Source organism: Heptranchias perlo, chromosome 12 (genome assembly GCF_035084215.1).
Source record: "Heptranchias perlo isolate sHepPer1 chromosome 12, sHepPer1.hap1, whole genome shotgun sequence".
Classification (NCBI taxonomy): domain Eukaryota; kingdom Metazoa; phylum Chordata; class Chondrichthyes; order Hexanchiformes; family Hexanchidae; genus Heptranchias; species Heptranchias perlo.
Genome location: NC_090336.1, coordinates 3,472,775 through 3,494,442, shown reverse-complemented (window position 1 = coordinate 3,494,442; position 21,668 = coordinate 3,472,775). Strand labels below are relative to the sequence as shown.

Here is a 21,668-nt window from a genome sequence, read left to right as displayed (position 1 = left end):
CCCGTGAGGTGTAATATTTATTAGGTGGGAATCGAACTGAATAAGGTACAAGTCATTGTTTTGCTTATCGCTAGTGCATTAAGAACAAAAGAGTTTTAAGGAAGGTGAAAAAAGTCCACCTTCTTTCTTTATTGAAATAACCCCACCTTCTTATCAAATCCTTCAATCCTTTCTTTCTCCAGAATTGTATCCAATTGTTGCTTGAAGCCATTTATACTGTCTGCTTCAATGACCTTCCCTGGGAACTTATTTCACAACTCTATGACTCTTTGGGTGAAAAAGTTCCCTTGACTTCCCTTCTTATTCCTAACTTCCAAAATTTTAATTTGTGTCTCTTGGGACCTGAACCTGTCATCATAGAAAAAAATTGCTCATATCACTTTTGTCAATTCCTTTCATGATCTTGAAAACTTCAATTGGATGACCTCGAGGTCTCTTTTTGAAAAAAGACAAGCCAACTTCCTTAACATTGCTTCATAAGTTATATTCCTGATACCTGGGATCACCTTTACTGCTCACCTCCTTGCTCTCTCAATACCAATAATGTCCTTCCTATGATTAGATGACCAAAATGGTGCACAGTACTATGGATGGAGTGTGACCAAATCCTGATATAATAACATTACAACGTCTTTCGGTTTTCACTCTATGGAGCCAGTTTTCACTTGGCCAAATCGGCATTAACAAGGCGCTAACAGCCTTAAGATGGGGTCAGTGGACTTACCGCATCATTTACCCCGATGCTCCGGTCGTCAGCATTTTTAGTGGGGCTTACCACTGGGCGGCTGAAGCGCCCGCCTATTTCAGGGGATAGGCTCTTTTAAAATGCAAATTAGGGTCTTAAAACATACATAGGATCTTGTTTGCCATTTTGGGAGAGACACTTCGTCCAGTTTTATTGGTGGTACTGCAGGAGAGGCCCCAAAATCTTCCTCACCAATCTACCTGATTGAAGCAAAGTGATGGAAGGTGTCGTCGACAGTGCTATGAAGCGGCAAGTTCTCACTAATAACCTGCTCACCGATGCTCAGTTTGGGTTCCGCCAGGACCACTCGGCTCCAGATCTCATTACAGCCTTGGTCCAAACATGGACAAAAGAGCTGAATTCCAGAGGTGAGGTGAGAGTGACTGCCCTTGACATCAAGGCAGTATTTGGCCGAGTGTGGCACCAAGGAGCCCCAGTAAAATTGAAGTCAATGGGAATCAGGGGGAAAACTCTCCAGTCATACCTAGCACAAAGGAAGATGGTAGTTGTACTTTGAGGCCAATCATCTCAGCCCCAGGACACCTCTGCAGGAGTTCCTCAGGGCAGTGTCCTAGGCACAACCATCTTCAACTACTTCATCAGTGACCTTCCCCCCATCATAAGGTCAGAAGTAGGGATGTTTGCTGATGATTGCACAGTGTTCAGTTCCATTCGCAACTCCTCAAATAATGAAGCAGTCCGTGCCCGCATGCAGCAAGACCTGGACAACATCCAGGCTTGATAAGTGGCAAGTAACATTCGCGCCTGATAAGTGCCAGGCAATGACCATCTCCAACGGGAGAGAGTCTAACCATATCCCCTTGATATTCAACGGCGTTACCATCACCGAATCCCCCACCTTCAACATCCTGGGGGTCACCATTGACCAGAAACTTAACTGGACCAGCCACATAAATACTGTTGCTACAAGAGCAGGTCAGATGCTGGGTATTCTACGGCGGGTGACTCACCTCCTGACTCCCCAAAGCCTTTCCACCATCTACAAAGCACAAGTCAGGAGTGTGATCGAATACTGTCCACTTGCCTGGATGAGTACAGCTCCAACAACATTCAAGAAGCTCGACACCATCCAGGACAAAGCAGCCCGCTTGATTGGCACCCCATCCACCATCTTAAACATTCACTCCCTTCACCACCGGTGCACCATTGTGTACCATCTGCAAGATGCACTGCAGCAACTCGCCAAGGCTTCTTAAACAGCACCTCCCAAAGCCACAACCTCTACCACCAAGAAGGACGATGGCAGAAGGCACATGGGAACACCACCACCTGCATGTTCCCCTCCAAGTCACACACCATCCTGACTTGGAAATAGATTGCCGTTCCTCCAGACTGCCCAACATTGCACCGGCCCAGACCTGGTGAGCTGCACTCGCTGGTTCCATTTAAATGAAGCCGGGCCTCTAAATGGCTTCGGGCCTCTTCGGTCTTAGCACTGGCAGGTTGCCAGCGCACTCCGCAGGTGAGCTACCCAAGGATTATAATCTACTCCTACGTCCCTGGCAATGAAACTACGTATTTTATTTGCCTTTTTTTTAAATGGAGCTAAGCATTGTACCGAGAGATTCTAATGCCATGAATTAACAGGAGAGTGTCTCATTTCTACAGTTCACAATCACAGTGAGTTCCTGATCTTACCCATGTGGTCAGTCTGTTAGAGGAATCGAGCAGGGATGTGATACCTCCACCTAGGTGGGGAGGATGAAGAAAATCTCTTTGATGTGAACCACTCTCACACTCTGTGGCTGGATGCTAATTAATTATTTAAGGATGTATTCATACAACTTAGACTTTCAGCTAGGAACAGAACATTTCAAAATGGCATAAACAGTTTTTGTTAATGCTAACTCATAAATCTGATTTCATAACAGCCCTATATTGTGGCCCCGACTAGAATAGTGAAAATCTAGATATATATGTACAATTGTACAATTATAATACTTCATTATGAAAATGAATCTCAGGATACCCACACAGTCCAGATTCTGGTTTCCGCAAGTCCTGCGACACTCTGCCCCTGTTGTGCCCGGCTCTGTAGTATTGCAGCTGAAATGGATCTTAGGTGGGAAACACTCTGTACAACACAAAATGCTTGTAAGGTCGTGTCATATATTCAAATATTAATATTTAAATTAACAAGGCATTTGTGAACAAATGTATCTTAAACTGGACAGCAAGACTTACTATTCACTCTATATAGTGATGTCATGCACTGCACTTTTCCATCTTGACACACACTGTAACAGATAGGTGGAGAATTGTAAGATCAAATTGTATAAGTTCCATATGATCATCATTATTGGGCAAAATCACTACAGCGGCCACTTTAATTTACCAATGGGTATCTCCTTGACGAATCATCTCTCCAGGATTCAAGAGGGTGCCCTGATAGAGGCAAGGGCATTCGTATGAGGGCACACATCTGCCTTTGTCATTCATGTACATTCCTTCAGCACAGCCACATCCATCCACTGGTACATGTTGGATTCCACATGTAATATCCTTCTCACTCAGAGAATGACAAGTGCGCCTGCAACTCTTCATATCATAACTGTATGTTAGCGTCTCGGGGCAGGTCTTTATGTAAGAGTCTGTAACAAATTAGTCAAAGAAAAGTCAAGGCTAAGAAAAGGCTAGTCTGCCAAAGAAACTTGCTGTAATGTCTATTAATCCTTGCTGACAGTTAATGACAGAGTAGTTCTTGTGTGAAAAGGACCTAGAGTAGTCCTTGTGTGAAAATATCGCGACGCCACAGTACTTTTATATTCAGAAACAATTAGTTTTAATTCAGATTATTATTATTCAAGCTCAAAATTAACATCAGAAGTTGTGCTAAATAAAGACTAGTATAATAGTACTGTACTCGCTGACCTACATTGGCGCCCAGTCTGGCAATGCCTCGATTTTAAAATTCTTATCCTTGTTTTGAAGTCCCTCCATGGTCTCACCCCTCCCTATCTCTATCACGTCCTCCAGCCATACAACCCTCCGAGATCTCAATTCTTGCCTCTTGCACATCCCCAATTTTAATCGCTCCACCATTGGCGGCCAAGGCTTCAGCTGCCTAGGCTCTCAGCTCTGGAATTCCCTCCCTAATCCTCTCCATCTCTCCACCTCTCTCTCCTCTTTTAAGGCGTTCCTTAAAACCTACCTCTTTGACCAAGCTATTGGTCACCTGTCCTAATATCTCCTTATGAGGTTCAGTGTCAAATTCTGTTTGATAACGCTCCGTGTGAAGCGCATTGGGATGTTTTACTACATTAAAGGCACTATATAACGTCCAGGGTGGATAAAAATGAACCAGTGGACGTAGTGTATTTAGACTTCCAGAAGGCATTCGACAAGGTGCCACATAAAAGATTATTGCTCAAGATAAAGAATCACTGGATTGGGGGTAATATTCTGGCATGGGTGGAGGATTGGTTATCTAACAGGAAGCAGAGAGTTGGGATAAATGGTTCATTCTCGGACTGGCAACCAGTAGCCAGTGGTGTTCCGCAGGGGTCGGTGCTGGGTCCCCAACTCTTTACAATCTATATTAACGATTTGGAGGAGGGGACCGAGTGTAACATATCAAAGTTTGCAGATGATACAAAGATGGGAGGGAAAGTAGAGAGCGAGGAGGACATAAAAAACCTACAAGGGGATATAGACAGGCTGGGTGAGTGGGCGGAGATTTGGCAGATGCAATACAATATTGGAAAATGTGAGGTTATGCACTTTGGCAGGAAAAGTCAGAGAGCAAGTTATTATCTTAATGGCAAGAAACTGGAAAGTACTGCAGTACAAAGGGATCTGGGGGTCCTAGTGCAAGAAAATCAAAAAGTTAGTATGCAGGTGCAGCAGGTGATCAAGAAGGCCAACGGAATGTTGGCTTTTATTGCTAGGGGGATAGAATATAAAAACAGCGAGGTATTGCTACAGTTATATAAGGTATTGGTGAGACCGCACCTGGAATACTGCATACAGTTTTGGTGTCCAAACTTAAGAAAAGACATACTTGCTCTCGAGGCAGTACAAAGATGGTTCACTCGGTTAATCCCGGGGATGAGGGGGCGGACATATGAGGAGAGGTTGAGTAGATTGGGACTCTACTCATTGGAGTTCAGAAGAATGAGAGGCGATCTTATTGAAACATATAAGATTGTGAAGGGGCTTGATCGGGTGGATGCGGTAAGGATGTTCCCAAGGATGGGTGAAACTAGAACTAGGGGGCATAATCTTAGAATAAGGGGCTGCTCTTTCAAAACTGAGATGAGGAGAAACTTCTTCACTCAGAGGGTAGTAGGTCTGTGGAATTTGCTGCCCCAGGAAGCTGTGGAAGCTACATCATTAAATAAATTTAAAACAGAAATAGACAGTTTCCTAGAAGTAAAGGGAATTAGGGGTTATGGGGAGCGGGCAGGAAATTGGACATGAATTTAAATTTGAGGTTAGGATCAGATCAGCCATGATCTTATTGAATGGCGGAGCAGGCTCGAGGGGCCGATTGGCCTACTCCTGCTCCTATTTCTTATGTTCTTATGTTCTTATATAAGTGCAAGTTATTGTTGTTGTTGTTGTGGAAATGTGACTAGATCAGTGATGTAATGAATGCCAATATCAATGGTGATGTTCTCACTGCACTGTGATCTCACATGCAAAGATCTTCTGTCAAACTCCACTCTTTTAAATAGTGGGTGCACGAACTATTTAAAAACACCTACATACAAACAGAATATAAGCACTGATGCTTTACGCTGCTTCTCTTTCTTGGCACATTGCCATTGCCTAGAACTATGTTGTTATGCAGAAATGTTCGAACACAGAGTTAGTCGTTACTTGCTGAACATAGTTTCTGGAGCTATGGGAAATCTGTTGCCAGTTGCCAACCCAGTACAATTTTCGACTAGAGTCAAATTTCTAAGACGAATGTGCTTGTTATGGTTGCGTCTGGCTTGACTAAGTTATTATGAATATAATGAAAGCTTACTTACTACACACTTTTGACCGCCAGTTGGTTAACATGACACCTTTGCTTGCGCAAGCTCGAACATATGAATAGAGGGCAGCGCACATGCAGTCCTCATTTTTATCACAGTTGCAGCTGTCATATGTACATTTCTAAAAAAAGGGAGAAAAAAAGCAAATACTACTTTGTACTTTCAAGAAAAACAACACGAAGGCTAGATAAGTTGGAGTGGCGAGTTAAGGTAAAACCACTGCTTCATCTTCACTTCTGCGTGAATACCTGACTTCAGGGTGGCAATCCAAATCAACATGTTACAACTGTGTTTTTGAAAATTATTATTCATTCATTCTTCTTCTTCCTTGCACCATTGAGGTTAACAAGGGGTAAAATCTGGAGCATACAGTCACTTCTACCATCCCATAATCCACCCACGTATGCACATCAGCATAGGCCAGGGACATCCAATGAAAAACTTGTCGGTGTTGTTACATAAGCACTGGAAAATTAGAGCATTTAATTACTTTAAGTGTGGGAGACAATTTTTCTGTATCTTGAGAGGAAGTGCAATGCCGGAAAAAAACACGAGAAGCGGAAATAAAACATTATGGACCTACCTTGAAGTGCTCGTTTGGATCGATGGTGGAATGGCAGGGAGAAAAATCCCCTCCTGGCTCTTTTAGAAGGGAGCACCAATACTCAGCATAGTTTTCTGGAAGAGAATTTTGGACATATCTTAGAATGTTTCCTGAGTCCCATACAGAAGACTACCCTGCTGTAAATATAGGTAAATTTCACTGCACCGCTCACATTGATATAAAAGTCACATACCCTAAACAGCTGAATGTTACTCACGCCGACATATAAGTATGCCCGCAGGTTCACAGGTCATAGGGTGATTAGTTCTTGGCTGGGGCATAAATACCGAAATTTACCTCAGATTGAAGTAGCTTTCTATTCTCTGGGAACAAATTTATATCTTGTGAAAATATTTCGGTTGCTTTTTCCCCGTATGAAGAATGACCAAGAATTTTGTTTGAAACAGGGCAGAAGTTTAAAGTTTTGACTTGAAATTACCCCTGCCAGCCCTAGCCCAAAGTCGTTCCCTTTTGCTCTTACTGTTTTCAACACTGATAGCACAGGGGTTCTCCAGACGATCTGATTTAACCGGGCAGCTCAGCTGGGCTTTCCATGTGTTTGCAAAGGATGCAGCTGTCCCCTCAACTAAGCCATTACTTGCCTTGAAATCATCATACAGAATATCATTAAAATTCCCACAGAAACCTAGGAGAAATAAAACAAGAGTATGTTAAACCTAATGCCTTTTTATACTTACCTAAAAAGAGCAAAAAGAGAAGATCACAAACAGATAAAATAGGAGTGTAGCATTGGAGTATGTGAGGCTAGACAAAAATGTGACAGGAAAAACAGATTTGCACAGAACAAAAATGGCTTGATAGGAAGGATTGGGTTAAGGGTTAATTGGAAACCTATGAAGATTTATTTAGAACCAGGAATTGCTTTTGTTTGAATTGCCTGTGAGTGGAGGTGACTTTCAACAATGCCAGACCCTAGAGTATAATACCTACCGCATGTCTTCCCCTTGTGTGATTGCTCTAGTGTTACGTAGACTTGCATCAGAGGAACCAGCTGGACCTGCAGTTGCAGGCCAAAATGTGTCTCTAACAGGATGTGGAATGATGATGGTTTGAAAACAGTATAATTTGCTGCAAAAGAAAATAAATATGGTTCAATATTTTTATAATTCCTGTCTTCTGTAACTATCCTGGAAGATTTTCCATAGCCTTCCTGCTTCCATTCCACCCACCACGTGGTATCGAGTTAGCTGTGAGAAAACACTTGATCTCCCTTCAGTTGATTACTCCTCCTGCTCCAAAAGCCATAGATTGCTGTGTGAGGAATCGTGGATGCTGAGCTAGTGCCTGACTATTCTATGGCTCTGCACCGTACTGTCTAGCTATTACTTATAACGTATGCCTTGTAATGTGATATCTATCTTCAAACCCATACATTTCCCAATGTGACTATAGCATTTCTACCTACATGGCTGAAGAGAATTTGTTTTAATTCATGTTGTAATATTGCTATAAAGGTTAAATTTGGCTTACAAAGGGTTAACTCCAGAAGGTACAGATTTTGACTTAATATTTAAAATCATTTAGAATATTAATTAGCCAAACATCTCACAATAGCTTTGAGAAAATGAACATCTCACATTAGCTTTGAGACAATGAAGTGCAACAGGTTTGATTCTTAAGTATTTCTCTCCATTTTGATAGAGTGAATTTCATTCAGTATGCCCAGCAGGGGCATTGTCTGAACAGAACATGAAGGTGCAGCAAGCTCCCACATCAAGAGGGCAGTATTTCATTCAAGATGGTAACCTTTAATGATTGCTCGGCCAATCCTTGACCCACAGAGTTGAGGGAGAGACTGTCAACAGCTTCCACTCGACATACAAAGTGCTGCCTGAAGTGATCTTCAGTTCAAAATGTCACCGTAACATGTGCATTATTTAAATGGAACACTACATTTATTTTCTTTCTCTCTGGAAAGCGAGAAAGACAGTCAATATGAGTTAGCCTGCAACAGAGGAATTTAGGACCTTTTAGCTTAGGAATGGTAAGCTTGAAAGTGATTTTGGCTAGTATATTGGTAGAATCACGTACATGTATTATTTTTATGTTACGAGGAAATAGATGTATCTCATTGGAAAACGATATTCTGTTCATTCATGTTTCTATGTAAAATAAATTGGTTTGTTGCTTTATAATCATGACTCATCTCACTAGAATGCTTTTCAGTCTGACGTTACAAAGACAGGAGACCGTGCGTGGCAGCACATGCAAGATCATGGGATCCACTATAATTCATAAGAGGTCAATGTTATGATCCCCAGGTTATGCTATTATATGAATAGATATTGAGCAGTAATCTAGATCATAGGGAACACACAGTCAGCTTTTGGGAGTGACCAGTGACACTGAGGGAATACCTAGTGCATAGCCGTGAAATTTGTAACACGGACCAAATTGGTGCCCATCTTTCCTGCAACTCCATGTTTGAACCCCTCCAATCAGGTTTCAGCCTCTGCCACAGCACAGAATAGGCCCTTATCAAAGTCACAAATGGCATCCTCTGTGACTGTGACCATGGTGCACTATTATAACCTCCTCATCCTTCTCGACCTGCCAGCAGCCTTTGACACGGTTGACCACACTATCCTCCTCCAAAGCCTCTCCTCCATCATACTGCTGGGTGGAACTGCCCTCATCTGGTTCCATTCCTATCAGTCCAGTTGTAGCCAGAGAATCACCTGCAATGGCTTTATTCTTGCTACCACATTATTAACTCTGGAATCCCCCAAGGTTCTGTCCTCAACCCCCTCATATTTCTCATCTACATGCTGCCCCTCGGAGACATCATCTGAAAACACAATGTCAGGTTCCATATGTACGCTGATAGCACCCAGCTCTATCTCACCACCACATCTCTCGACCCCTCCACTGTCTCTGATTTGTCACACTGCTTATCCGACATCCAGTACTGGATGAACAAAAATTTCCTCCAACTAAATATTGGGAAGACCAAAGCTATTGACTTCGGTCCCCACAACAATTCTGTTCCCAGTCATCGACTCGATCCCTCTCCCTAACCACTGTCTGAGGCCGAACCAGACCTTTCTCAACCTTGGCGTCCTATTTGACCCTGAGATGAGCTTCCGATCCCATATCTGCCCCATCACCAAAACTGCCTACTTCCACCCCCGTAACATCACCCGCCTCTGCCCCTGCCTCAGATCGTCTGCTGCTGAAACCCTCATCCATGCCTTTGTCACCTCTAGACTTGACTATTCCAATGCTCTCCTGGCCGGCCTCCCATCTTCCACCCTCTACAAACTTGAGCTCATCCAAAACTCTGCTGCCCATATCCTAACTCGCACTAAGTCCCGTTCACCCATCACCCCTGTGCTCGCTGACCTACATTGGCTCCCAGTCTGGCAACACCTCAATTTTAAAATTCCTTGTTTTCAAATCCCTCCATGGCCTCACCCCTCCCTATCTCTGTAACCTCCTCCAGCCCTACAACCCTCCAAGATCTCTGCGCTCTTCCGATTCTGGCCTCTTGCGCATCCCCGATTTTAATTGCTCCACCATTGGTGGCCGTGCCTTCAGCTGCCTAGGCCCTAAGCTCTGGAATTCTCTCCCTAAACCTCTCCGCCTCACTACCTCTCTCTCCTCCTTTAAGACGCTCCTTAAAACCTACCTCTTTGACCAAGTTTTTGGCCACCTGTCCTAATATCTCCTTACGTGGCTTGGTTTCAAATTTTGTTTGATAACGCTCCTGTGAAGTGCCTTTGGACATTTTACTACTTTAAAGGCGCTATATAAATGCAAGTTATTGTTGTTGTTAAAGTTGATGAAATAGCAGAACAGCCCACAGCAGCTTAGTTAAAGATAAATAGCATTACAGCTGCTATAATGTATTCATTGTGTTCTAAATAATTAAACTTGCTATGCTTGCTATACTCTCTCTTATTAGTAGAATCTCAATTTAGCCCGATTCACATTCCATAAGCTGTACTGTCAAGAGGATCATCATGTAATACTACTACTAAGATCACAGACCATCTTTGTATTATGATGTAATGTATTGTGAATCCATCTTTTTATCCCTCGTTTACATATGCCAAAATATTTGTCAAAACAAGCATTATCAGACTATCAGCAGAACATGCTGAATCAGATAATCTTGCCTCTGATAACAAGATCTAATACTGATACTTCCTTGACACACATTTTGACAAACATGTCTATGTGATGCTGTTTGGTGACAGAAATAAATTCTGAAGCTCCACTGAATTCATATACAGATGTATTCTGAGACCCTACAATACTAGTAGCTCTCTTTTAAGTCAGTGACAAGGTGCCTGCAGCAAGTTTCATAGGGGCTGGCTCCTACCTGTTACCAGTGGTAATGTCGCTTTTACTCCGTTAATAAGAACATTCCCGTTATCTTTAAAAACTAGAACCTGAAAATGTAAACAATAATTTTAGATGAATGTAGCAAAGTACAAATTTAAGATTTGAATGAAGAGATAATACAATCTTTCGTTCTTGAGGCAAGTGCCCTTTTCTTATTAAGGAACTAAGGTGAAAGGCCAAGGAACATAATACAGTCTTCGTACTTTTAAAGTTGAAAAAGAATAAGAGAGAAGATGAGACACATCAGGCAATAATGATTAGGTGATAACAGGATTGGGTTTTAAAAGTGTGAAGATTGTAGGAGGGAGAAAGACTGAAGGATTGCCACAATTTTGAGATGTTGTGGAAACAATGAGTTAGAGTAGTGCGATGAGTCTTCCCTTTAGGGAGGTGGAGGAGGGTGTTGGACAGTGTAAGAGAGGAAGGAACAGAGGAACACTGATCATAATAGTACATATAAAATAGATAAAGAGACAAGTAAGCTTACAATAGAGTGAGATGTATTAGGCTATAGATGGCAGAGAGGTTGCCTTCTCTTGTATCCATTTGAGGAGTATGAGAGATCTATTAGAAGAGCATCCTCAGTTATGAGATCGATATTCTAGCTTTAGATGGACTTGGGCGTTGTAGAGAGCAACTGACAGGAAAAAAAGTGTTTGGCTAAAATGAAAAGAAAACAAGATTCTTGGGGCAGCTTAAGTGATGGAGGTAATGTGTGAGTTCCATTTGAGACCAGAAGACATATAATGGCCAAGAATAGCAATAGATGAAGTAGGACTAAGAGTGGAGGCATCAAAAGCTAATCGTGATAGCTATTGGTTCGGCTTGCAACTGTAGCTTTGAAGGAACTTACATTGTGCTTGTGGTCAGTTGATAACACGACTGCTTTTAAGCAGGTTTCTGTTGGTATTGTTCCACATGGAACTATCTCTGCCAATAATGTGTACTGCTGCTTATCGCAGTCCTGTTAACAGAAACATGAAGATGGTTATTATCCATCAGTTGAGATTCAGAAACAAGAATGACTGAAACAAAACAGTGCTCGATATGTGGAATAGATTGCAGCAAGCATAGTTAATCCTCTATTGATTCGATCCTATAAAAAAAATGTGTCTGATTACTTACAGAAGTGGAGGTTATAAAGATAACTATAAACATAGATGACCAAATGCTGAACAGCACAGCTATACAGTCTTAATCTGGCTGTCATGGAAGATTGTCAGAGAGAGACTTTGGAATGTTTCAAGGTTGAACTGAACATCTTGGACTTTGACTATGTTCGGACTCCAAAGAAACTTATGTCTTGTGTGATATCAAAACATAAATTATACTTTTGATTGCTTTCTCTCTGACTTGGGTGGGTCCAAATGCTGACTTCATTGTGAGATCAGGAGCCTGTGTTGTTCTTTTTAATAACATTGCAGAGATTCCTGCAGTTTCACACACATAATATATGTAGATGAATTTAAGCTGAACATTATGGCATCTTTGATGCTTTGAATTGATTTTATAAGTTCAGATTTTTGATTGATACCAGTTATTTTCCCTCAAATGCCTTCAGGACTCAGGGACAAATGTCCACATCACTCCTCTCCTTACCTAAACATATTGGCCCGAAAATTGCTCTTAAAATATCAGTGAGGTTATTTCAGGGCAAATGGAAGAGTAATATCTGGCGAGCACACATGCGCAGTCAAACGTGGAAATCTGGAAATTGCTCTGCCATTTGCCCTGCTCGTTTGAAAGCTGCGTGGGAAGGACAGCTCGCTGGCTGAATGAATGGACCAGTGCGAACTTGCTGTCCTACCCAGCTGGAAACGAACTAATCTATCCATACAAAAGGTACGCTGGGTTTTTAGGTTTAAATAACTTTTAACGGTGTGGTAAGTCTTAATGACTGCCAAACAACCTCTCTGGCACGGAAAATTAACTTTTAAAAATGTGGAGTCTCTTTACTTCCGATTTTAATTGTTGTTGGAATTTATGAAAGAAATGTTAAATTTTTAAAAACTTTTTCTGTCTGTCTCATTTATCTCTGTCTTTTAATTTGATATTTCTTACCCTCTCTTTATTTTCCTTTCTCTAACTGGTTTTACATTGAATTAACTGTCGTAGCTTTCACTTCCTGGTCCTGACTCTGTGTTACTTGTCAATGATGATTCAAGCTCACTGGTTGAGGGGGGAGAGCGATCATTTCCCCTCTCTCACAGCTCACAGAACACCAGGAAAAAAAAGCTGCACTTTTTGCAGCTTACCATTGAAGCAAGTTACCGCCCAAAGGCCCGCAAATAGTTAGTGGTTCAGTTTATAACTAACGAGCGGCAGGCACATAGGGATCGGCAAGCATTGGCAGGCTATTCATCTGGGGCAGGGCATCACAGCTGAACCCAATCCTGTCGTCATCTAACATGTACCTACATGCACTTTCTAGCAGGAGTCATTGAATAGCTAACAGGAGTTGAAACCCTGGCTGGTCTTTTCTACAGGTGCTAAGGTCAAATGGACAAATTTCAGAGAGTTTTCTTTTCTTGAAAGTTTTACCTCCCTCACAAGATAAAGTAAGTTAGAGAGAATCCATGAAAGTGCAGATTACACGTGCTAGGAGTAGACTCGATGGAGCAAACAGCTTTTTCTTGCTCGATTCTCGTGGGTGAACAAAAAGCACATGCACTAGTGAAATAAAGCTAACTGATTTTTGTCATATTGTACAGCTTTCTGACCCACTTCAATTGATTCTGAATTCTATCCTACACTCTGCATCCATTAGTTATATCCCCCTCCAGGCCCAGCAGGCACATGTGGTGCCATTGCCCTCTACTCCATGCAACAAAATCAGCAACAATTCTGTACCGATTAGTGGTGATGCTGGAGAAAATCAATATTATACTAGTGCATCTCCTGTGGCATTGCTCATGGATCCTCTGGTGTCTGAAGCTTACTTTTGTTCAAATACTCCCTGTGGAAATTTATGAAATTGTAGCTGCTTGTAGCCGAGGTCAATTAGTTGTCAGTAAATTGTTTGTAAATTTCATGCTCCAGGTCTAAAATTGATTTGCACCTGTAACATTTGGAGTGTGATGAACATGTATCAGTCAAGACTTATATGTAGATTACACATTTTTGTTTCTTACTCAATATTGCCATACCAAAATTGTCATGAAAAGATCACATCCTCTCAACTCCAATCTTCTAAGTTCACGTCTAAAAGATGTTGCTCTGTATTTCAGGGCTTCAAGGCACTGCTTTATTTAAGTTCCTCACTAACATGATGTACTGAAATGATATCACATTAGCAACAGCATCACAAGATGAATTCTGGAGCTGTTTAAACCATCTTACTATATTTTTCTAAGACTGCAGAACAGCCAGCCATAGAGACATTGCAGAGAAAAACTGAAAGGTTGGTCCAACCACAGAACTATTGAAGGAACATTACTAAGAAGATGTATTTGTTAAAAAGGATATTGCAGACATGAGAATGTTTCTGGCTTTGGAGCACAGTTCAGTGGCATAGCACATTGATGCATTAATGCATGGAGCCATAGTATGATAAACAAGGGTCTTGGTCCCAATTCCCCTTCATCAGACAATTTAATAGTTTTATTGGCAGGTCCTGTAACCACCCTCCAGTCATGGAATAATATCTGGTAGCCCCACCCCCAACCCCCAGCAGAAAAAGTAAATCAGAAAGGAGGAAAAGTATCAAAAATAGCAACGTAGTACAATTGGTGTAATATCCTTTGGATCTACCTGTACAACCATGAAAAACAGATACAAATGTTTCTTAATATTGTTGTATACACATAATTGAACATGTAGCAGAAAGAAATATTTAAAAGACCGTATTACCTTGGAGAGAATGTAATAACAGTCACCGTGGAATGTATATTTCATGCCATCAAAAGTGGAGACATGTGCTCCCCCCTCAAATGAGCAGACACCCGGACAAGGTAGATTTTTGCATAGCCATTTACCTCCATTGCAGACACTTGAATCACAAGGGACAACAATTTAGTACATTCATTAAAAGCTGTATGGGGATGCAATAAAGTGCAGTGCAGTGAAAAGTACTGTAAGTACTTTTTTTACAGTATCAGAATTAATGTTGACCATACCATTCTTCACATTCTGTTGAAATCAAGGTGCCTGGATTGTAATGTTTGCCGTTCATTGTACATTTGCATTCCTTCACACTGATGCACCCAGTATCAGAGTAATCATCAATCACCATTCCTGAAAAAATGAAGCATGTCTATAATTAATAATATGGACTTCAAGTTGTTTTGTACGGGAGGGAAGATACTTCAAAATATTTTGCAAGTCTTATGTGCTTGTCAAGGTTAAGGGTGTTGAAGTTGAGGAATGGAACACTTTGCTATTTCTTCAATCGTCAAGTACTGAGGGTAGGTGTAGCACAGGTTACATACAGGTTATAGCTCCCTCTACACTGTGCCAACAATATACCTTAACACCAACTTCAGACAAACACCCATTATATGTTAGTGTGACATCAACCATTCTTATCATGTCTCTGAGAGAGATTGTTGATCTGCACTGCATTATAGACGGGTTTATGCCACTTGTCCATGCCCATGTGGAGTCGGATTGCCCAAAGTCATTTTACATGGGACCCTTATAGACAGCTAGGAAAAAGAGACTTTTATTCCTTCAATCTGGGCTGGAATCAAATTAGGCCTCGAGTGTTGAAGGCCAATGCATTAACTGACACTACCATCGGTAGCTTCACAGCAAGTGTAGGATTTTATAGGAAATGACAGCAGTTTGGCCCTTAATAGTTTTGGAATAATTTAGCTCAGACCACACTAAAAAGATAAAAGATTTGAAAAGGTTTACTGGTGCTATGGAATTAAAGTGCCAACACTTTTCCTTCTTAGTGTCAAATCACATAGTTTTAGCTCTGTGACTGGTGGGATTTTCCAGAAGCTGGCCACTCCCTTATGGAGCAAGATAGACAGCAGGTAACCTGATCTACTCAAGAACTCTAAAGCTTGTGGAACACAGATGCAAAATGAATTTGAATAAATTAAATACAAGAAGATCTCCCATAGCACTGCTCACAATAAGGCAAAGGATATATAGTTTTATAAGGACAGGAGAATTATATCATGTAATGGTTAAGGGCACAAATTCTGAAGTAAATTGGTGCAAATTGCTATTAGGTCAACTCAAAGATGCTTTCTGTTGCTGAGGATCCTGAGATCAACTGCAGGGTGTTTTCCGCTGTTGAGGAAGTTTTTCTGCAGATTGGTAGTTGCCCCGTCAAAAGAAACCAGCAGCAAATTACTAGATTTCTTCCTCTTTATATATTATTTCCAAGTGTGATACAGAGTTATATTTTAGTAAAGCTTTTGATACGGTACCTCACAGAAACTTAGTTGAGAAAATTAGCAGGCACAATTTTGGCAGCAGCATGTTGAGACGGAGCAAATTGTGGCTGGGTGATAGGAACAGTGGGTCTTTGTAAATGGGAAGTGTTCTAGGGGAGTGGTGTGATGAGTGGCGTCCAACAGGGCTCAGTGATGGAACCAGTACTCTTCAGCATCTTAATGTTTATAGATTACATCAAAATAGCAGGAATGGTTAATATAGTGGAAGATGGGAACAAGCTACAGGAAGACTTTAACTGTGGAAGTGAAAGACAGCAGATGCAATTTAATGTAGATAAACGTAAAGTCATAGACTTCGGGATAAGAAGTTAGCAAAGGGATTATAGATGTGGTGAAATGGATTTTTGCCTGTGTCAAAATTATTATATTTATAATATTTCTGTACTGCTAGGATCAGCATGTAAGTGGTCAATACTCAAGGTGACACAAAGTAACTTGTCAGCAGAAGCTATCAGCCCAAAACAGACAGTAATCTACGGTAAGTCGCCTCAAGATGTAAGTTCTTACTGGCCCACACAATGGGGATTGGAAATTATATCCCCACTAGAAGTCCCATGCTCAGAAATGCCAATCAAGGCATCTATGTGTGAGCCAATTTGGACAACCAATGCCAGCAGTGGACCAGCTTAAAACTCAATAATAAAATTATGGCCCGCCACTTTTTTCTGTATTCAGTGCACATATCTGCCAAGGGTGGATCATATATACATCTGCAAAGATGATTTGTTTTTTCTTCCCATGTATAGATTTGTAAAACAAATCAGCAAAGCAATAATCTGGATGTGGATTTGAGGATTCCTTTTCCCATTCATTATCAATACTACCATTCAGTAACAGGGCAGATCCTGAGGTTGCTGCAGGCTTCTTTGTGAGGGAGGGAAGCTGATGATTACAGATATTTTGTTTGAAGAGGCGGTGACACAATTGCATACCTGGTGGGCAGAAGCAGCCATCCATAAAGTGCTCCTCACACAAGCTGGTCGTGTCGAGGTGAGAACAAGTGTTCATACAGGGAGAGCCACTTTCCTTGTAGATCATATTTAAAGGACATTTCTTTGCTGCAAAATAACACACACAATGAGGTTAGATTGTCAAAAAGATATATATTCTGATGTAATCCCTGTAAAATGAATATAGCTTTAATCTTAAGAAGCCAGAAGCTTACTGTAATTTAGTGGGGGTATGTAAATCGAGGGAGAATATTCTCCCCATTTTATATGGAGCATTACAAAGCAAACACTAGAATTTCCTTTGATGTTTATGCAAAAATGCCAATTTTACAGCTGGCATGAATACCGCTTATTAAGTCTCCCTCTGTGCTAGGTCACTGCAGTGGCATTACAGAATTCTCCTTGTGTGTCCCTGAGTGAATCCACAGGCAAAAACAGGGACCATGACTTTTATCTAGCCTGACAAGTGATCTGGAGACACGGGGCCCTGTGCTGTCGGTTAGAGATGCAGACAAAGTTCTGTTAAGCATATTAGGACCGATATTTCTGGACCTTCTCTGGCCCAGCACACTTCCTGTTCAACCCGGAATTGCCTGGATTTTCTGCCCCAGGTCATTTACACTGCCCGAGGGCACCTCGGAGGCCTGCACCAGTGAGTCTGGCCCGGGTAATTGGGACCTTCTGGTTGTTGATGGAGATCAGTAGCTGGAAATTCCCGCTAGGACTTCAGGATCCTGGGGGATGGGGGTGGAAAGGGTAACATAAACTCTAATGTCCTACCTGTAATTCCTCATCCTGCCCCTGGGATCACTGTGGACCCTCTGGTCAGCAGGGTTTTGGGGTAGGCCACAGCACCATCTTTTCTCATCACCCCCCTCTCTGGGCTTCCAGCAAGCATTCAATACGGAAAATGAGGTGAGAAACTAGGAATGCTCCTCCCATCTTATTTAGATGGATTTGTTGGCCTGCGCTTAAGCCAAGCTATGCCCTCCAGCAAAGCCCCAGATTCCAGGTCTGTCCCTTTTATTTTACCTTTGCACCCAGGAACTGAACATTCCCTGGGGGCATGGATGAGGAGAATCAGCCCTATTCATTTTTCCTGTGAAATGGGGGTGTCATTTATAGAAAAAGAACCTGCCTTAGACTCACCTTCCACTTCAAGGAACAATCGCTTCATACTAAAGAGTTCCTAACTTAATAGAAAAGATTTACAACCAGCACCAGAACTGCAGACAGAATAAATATTGCAGATTCTCAATGAATTTTACTGTTTTTGAGCTGTTCACATGTGGTCACTGAAAATATTCAAAATCTCATGTGGGTGGAAATCGTACTTTGTGATGTGAGCAAGAAAAATGTTAATGTAGCAATTAGCCCAAATTAGAGATTGTGATTTCAATGACTGAGTTTTCAAAATCATCAAATATTTTGTACATGAACATTCGGTTTTGGGATATAATTTTATATTTGGTCATTGTTGTCCAATTGGCTTACTGACATTCATTTCTGGAACTTGCTGACTCTGTGAACATGGACTCTGTGGAAACAGTGAGAAGGAGCCGTGCAGATTCTTGATTTAGGAGGAAGTAGAGGGAGGTGTGGCTGAGGGAGACAGAAAGTTCTCCAGAGGAAGGCTCTAAGCAAAAGGGGTGAGTTAACCTATGGGAGGTGGGGAAAGGGGATGGAGTGAGCTGGCTAGTGGGGAGAAGGTTGATGGGGTGAGCTGGCTAATAGAAGGCTGAGCTGGGTGGGCTGACAGGTCTTTTCTTGTTTCTCAAAATCAAATCAGGTACAAATCCACAAGTATACCTTCAAGAATCATTCTCCAAGTTTCTTTAATCACAACAGATCAGCCTTGGGCTCCTATTCTTATTTTGTTGACTTTCAGTACACATCATAATGACAAAATTTGAGATGGTAAGAATTAGGAAAATGTATGGTAGCTATTCCTTTTATCTTCTCCTTGTTAGCAAAATTGAAGCCCATGGGATTAAAGGGGCAGTGGCAGCATGGATATGAGATTGGCTAAGGGACAGAGAGCAGAGAGTAGTGGTGAACAGTTGTTTTTCAGGCTGGAGGGAAGTGTACAGTGGTGTTCCTCAGGGTTTGATGTTGGGACCACTGCTCTTTTTGATATATATTAATGAACTGGACTTGGGTGTACAAGGCATAATTTCAAAGTTTTCAAATGACACGAAACTCGGAAATGTAGTAAATAGTGAGGAAGATAATAACAGACTTCAGGAGGACATAGACAGGTTGGTGAAATGGGTAGATATGGCAGATGAAATTTATTGCAGAGAAGTGTGAAGTTATTTATTTTGAAGAAAGAATGAGGAAAGGCAATATAAACTAAATGGCACAATTTTAAAGGGGATGCAGAAACAGAGAGACCTGGGGGTGTACATGCACAAGCCTTTGAAGATGACAGGACAAGTTGAGAAGGCTATTAAAATGGCATATGGGATCCCTGGCTTTATAAATAGAGGTATAGAGTACAAAAGCAAGGAAATTATGCTAAACCTTTATAAAACTCTAGTTAAGCCCCAGCTGGAGTATTGTGGTCAATTCTGGGCACCACATTTTAGGAAGATCGTCAAGACGTTAGAGAGGGTACAGAGGAGATTTACTGGAATGATTCCAGGGATGAAAGACTTCAGTTACGTGGAGAAACTAGAGAAACTGGGGTTGTTCTACTTAAAGCAGAGAAGTTAAGGGGAGATTTAATAGAGTTGTTCAAAATCATGAAGGGTTTTGATAGAGTAAATAAGGTGAAACTGTTTCCAGTGGCAGAAGGGTCGATAACCAGAGGACACAGATTTAAGGTGATTGGCAAAAGAACCAGAGGTGACATGAGGAAACTTTTTTGACTCAACGAGTTGTTACGATCTGTAATGCACTGACTGAAAGGTTGGTAGAAGCAGATTCAATAATAACTTTCAAAAGAGAAAGTTAGAAAAAATATTTGGATAAATACTTGAAGGGGAAAAATTTGCAGGGCTATGGGTATGGAGCAGGGATGTGGGACTAACTGTATAGCTCTTTCAAAGAGCCAGCACAGACACGATGGGCCAAATAGCCTCCTTCTGTCCTGTATCATTCTATGTTTCTATGAAGTGACAGATTGAAAATTGGGGCTGAAGCTACCTGCACAGCTGTTTTGGTTCTCCAATCACTGGACACTATCTGCTTACATAAAGGTAGTTAAAGATTAGGTATTCCACAGTTAAAAGCATTGCAGTCTGTATTCCTCAGTTTGCTATTTTAGTGAAAAGTAGCTGTGCATATAAGGGGTTGGTTCCCAGATCAATCTGGGTTAAAACATGTTCCAGTGCCAGCTGATCCTTTTTAAAGTCTCTGTCTCTCTCTTTTCCTCTATCTCTCTCTTTCATTCTGTCCTTCCTTAGTCTAGGACTCTAAACATTGAGATGATTCAGGAATGCGTTTTTTTAATTTATCTTTTTATTTAGAAAGTTTCTGAAATAAGCTGCTGGAAAGTGCTAAGGATTGGTATTCCAGTGATAACTGCTGTTTAAAAGTCTCTGTTTGGCAAATGTTAAAGCATATGACTCCGGAGGATCATATGTATTTAAGAAAGAGAAAAAGATCTTCAGGTACAACAAGCCCATCTCTGTCAAATCCACCCACCTGATCCTCACCATATCCCTCAAGCTTTTCTTTCACTAGAAATACAATTATGAGCTAAATCCACACTCCCCGTGGGGAAGGGAGCTCAGGTCAGAGATAGCCGCGATTCTCTAACCCGCCCTCCCTGTAAGCATGGCTCCCTGCTGGGAAAGCAGAATCACAGAATTAGTCCCTTATTTCCCTCTTGAAACTCTGTGTACTATTTCTGCTTCCATGGCCTTCCCTGGTAACTGGGTGTGCATTCTTACTCCTAACTTCTTAATGTTTAATGTTCCTCTTCCCCCCTTTGCCAAGGTGAACAATTTGCTTGCACCAACTTTTATACTGGATCAGTTCCTTGATATTATACTTACGGCAAAATGTCTCTGTCCTCCAGTTTTCTGGTTTCCCTCCAGCATGGGAGCACTGCCTGGAATATTCAGAGACTGTGCTGCACAGGCAGAATGAATCTAAAACTTTGTTGCAGCTGCACATATCCTGCATGCAGGCTTGAATGTAAAGTTCAGTATTTAAGCGGGACTTGCAACTTGTGAATTCACTTCTTAAGAGAAGATTTTCACAAGCCTCTCTCTGAAAAACATGAATGTAATATTTAGAACTTCATTGTCTGAAAAATACAGCAGATACATTAAAAATGATGTATATATGAGTATTTGTGCATGAGTTATTGAGAATGTGTGAGTATGTATATGTGTGTGTATATGAGTTTGTGATTGTATATGTGAGTTCAAGTATGAGTATATATGAGATGTGTAAATGTATGTGCATCAGTGTGTGAGTGTGAGTCTGGGTGTGAATGTGAGTATGTATGAGTGTGTGTGAGTTTGTTTGATCCCACCCATATTTACATATTCACAGGAGAACCTTTTACAAACTATTCCCTAGGACAATTCCCAGAGATATTTTCTTTTAAAATTTCAAATTTTCTCTGCTTACTCTTTT

General features: G+C 41.3%; 1 protein-coding gene across 1 annotated transcript in view; it reads right to left on the bottom strand.

The window, feature by feature from the left end:
- LOC137328120 (mucin-2-like) overlaps positions 1 to 21,668 on the bottom strand; it is a 101,365-nt gene that overhangs the window by 64,260 nt on the left and 15,437 nt on the right. The window contains exons 6-17 of the mRNA XM_067994298.1: positions 21,080 to 21,296; positions 17,061 to 17,186; positions 14,836 to 14,953; positions 14,570 to 14,708; positions 11,574 to 11,684; positions 10,698 to 10,767; positions 7,304 to 7,441; positions 6,834 to 6,998; positions 6,332 to 6,426; positions 5,743 to 5,869; positions 3,121 to 3,357; positions 2,740 to 2,840 (exon numbers count right to left, since the gene is read on the bottom strand). Coding sequence (XP_067850399.1) covers positions 2,740 to 2,840; positions 3,121 to 3,357; positions 5,743 to 5,869; positions 6,332 to 6,426; positions 6,834 to 6,998; positions 7,304 to 7,441; positions 10,698 to 10,767; positions 11,574 to 11,684; positions 14,570 to 14,708; positions 14,836 to 14,953; positions 17,061 to 17,186; positions 21,080 to 21,296 — 1,644 coding nt within the window. The remainder of the gene's footprint in view (positions 1 to 2,739; positions 2,841 to 3,120; positions 3,358 to 5,742; positions 5,870 to 6,331; positions 6,427 to 6,833; positions 6,999 to 7,303; positions 7,442 to 10,697; positions 10,768 to 11,573; positions 11,685 to 14,569; positions 14,709 to 14,835; positions 14,954 to 17,060; positions 17,187 to 21,079; positions 21,297 to 21,668) is intronic.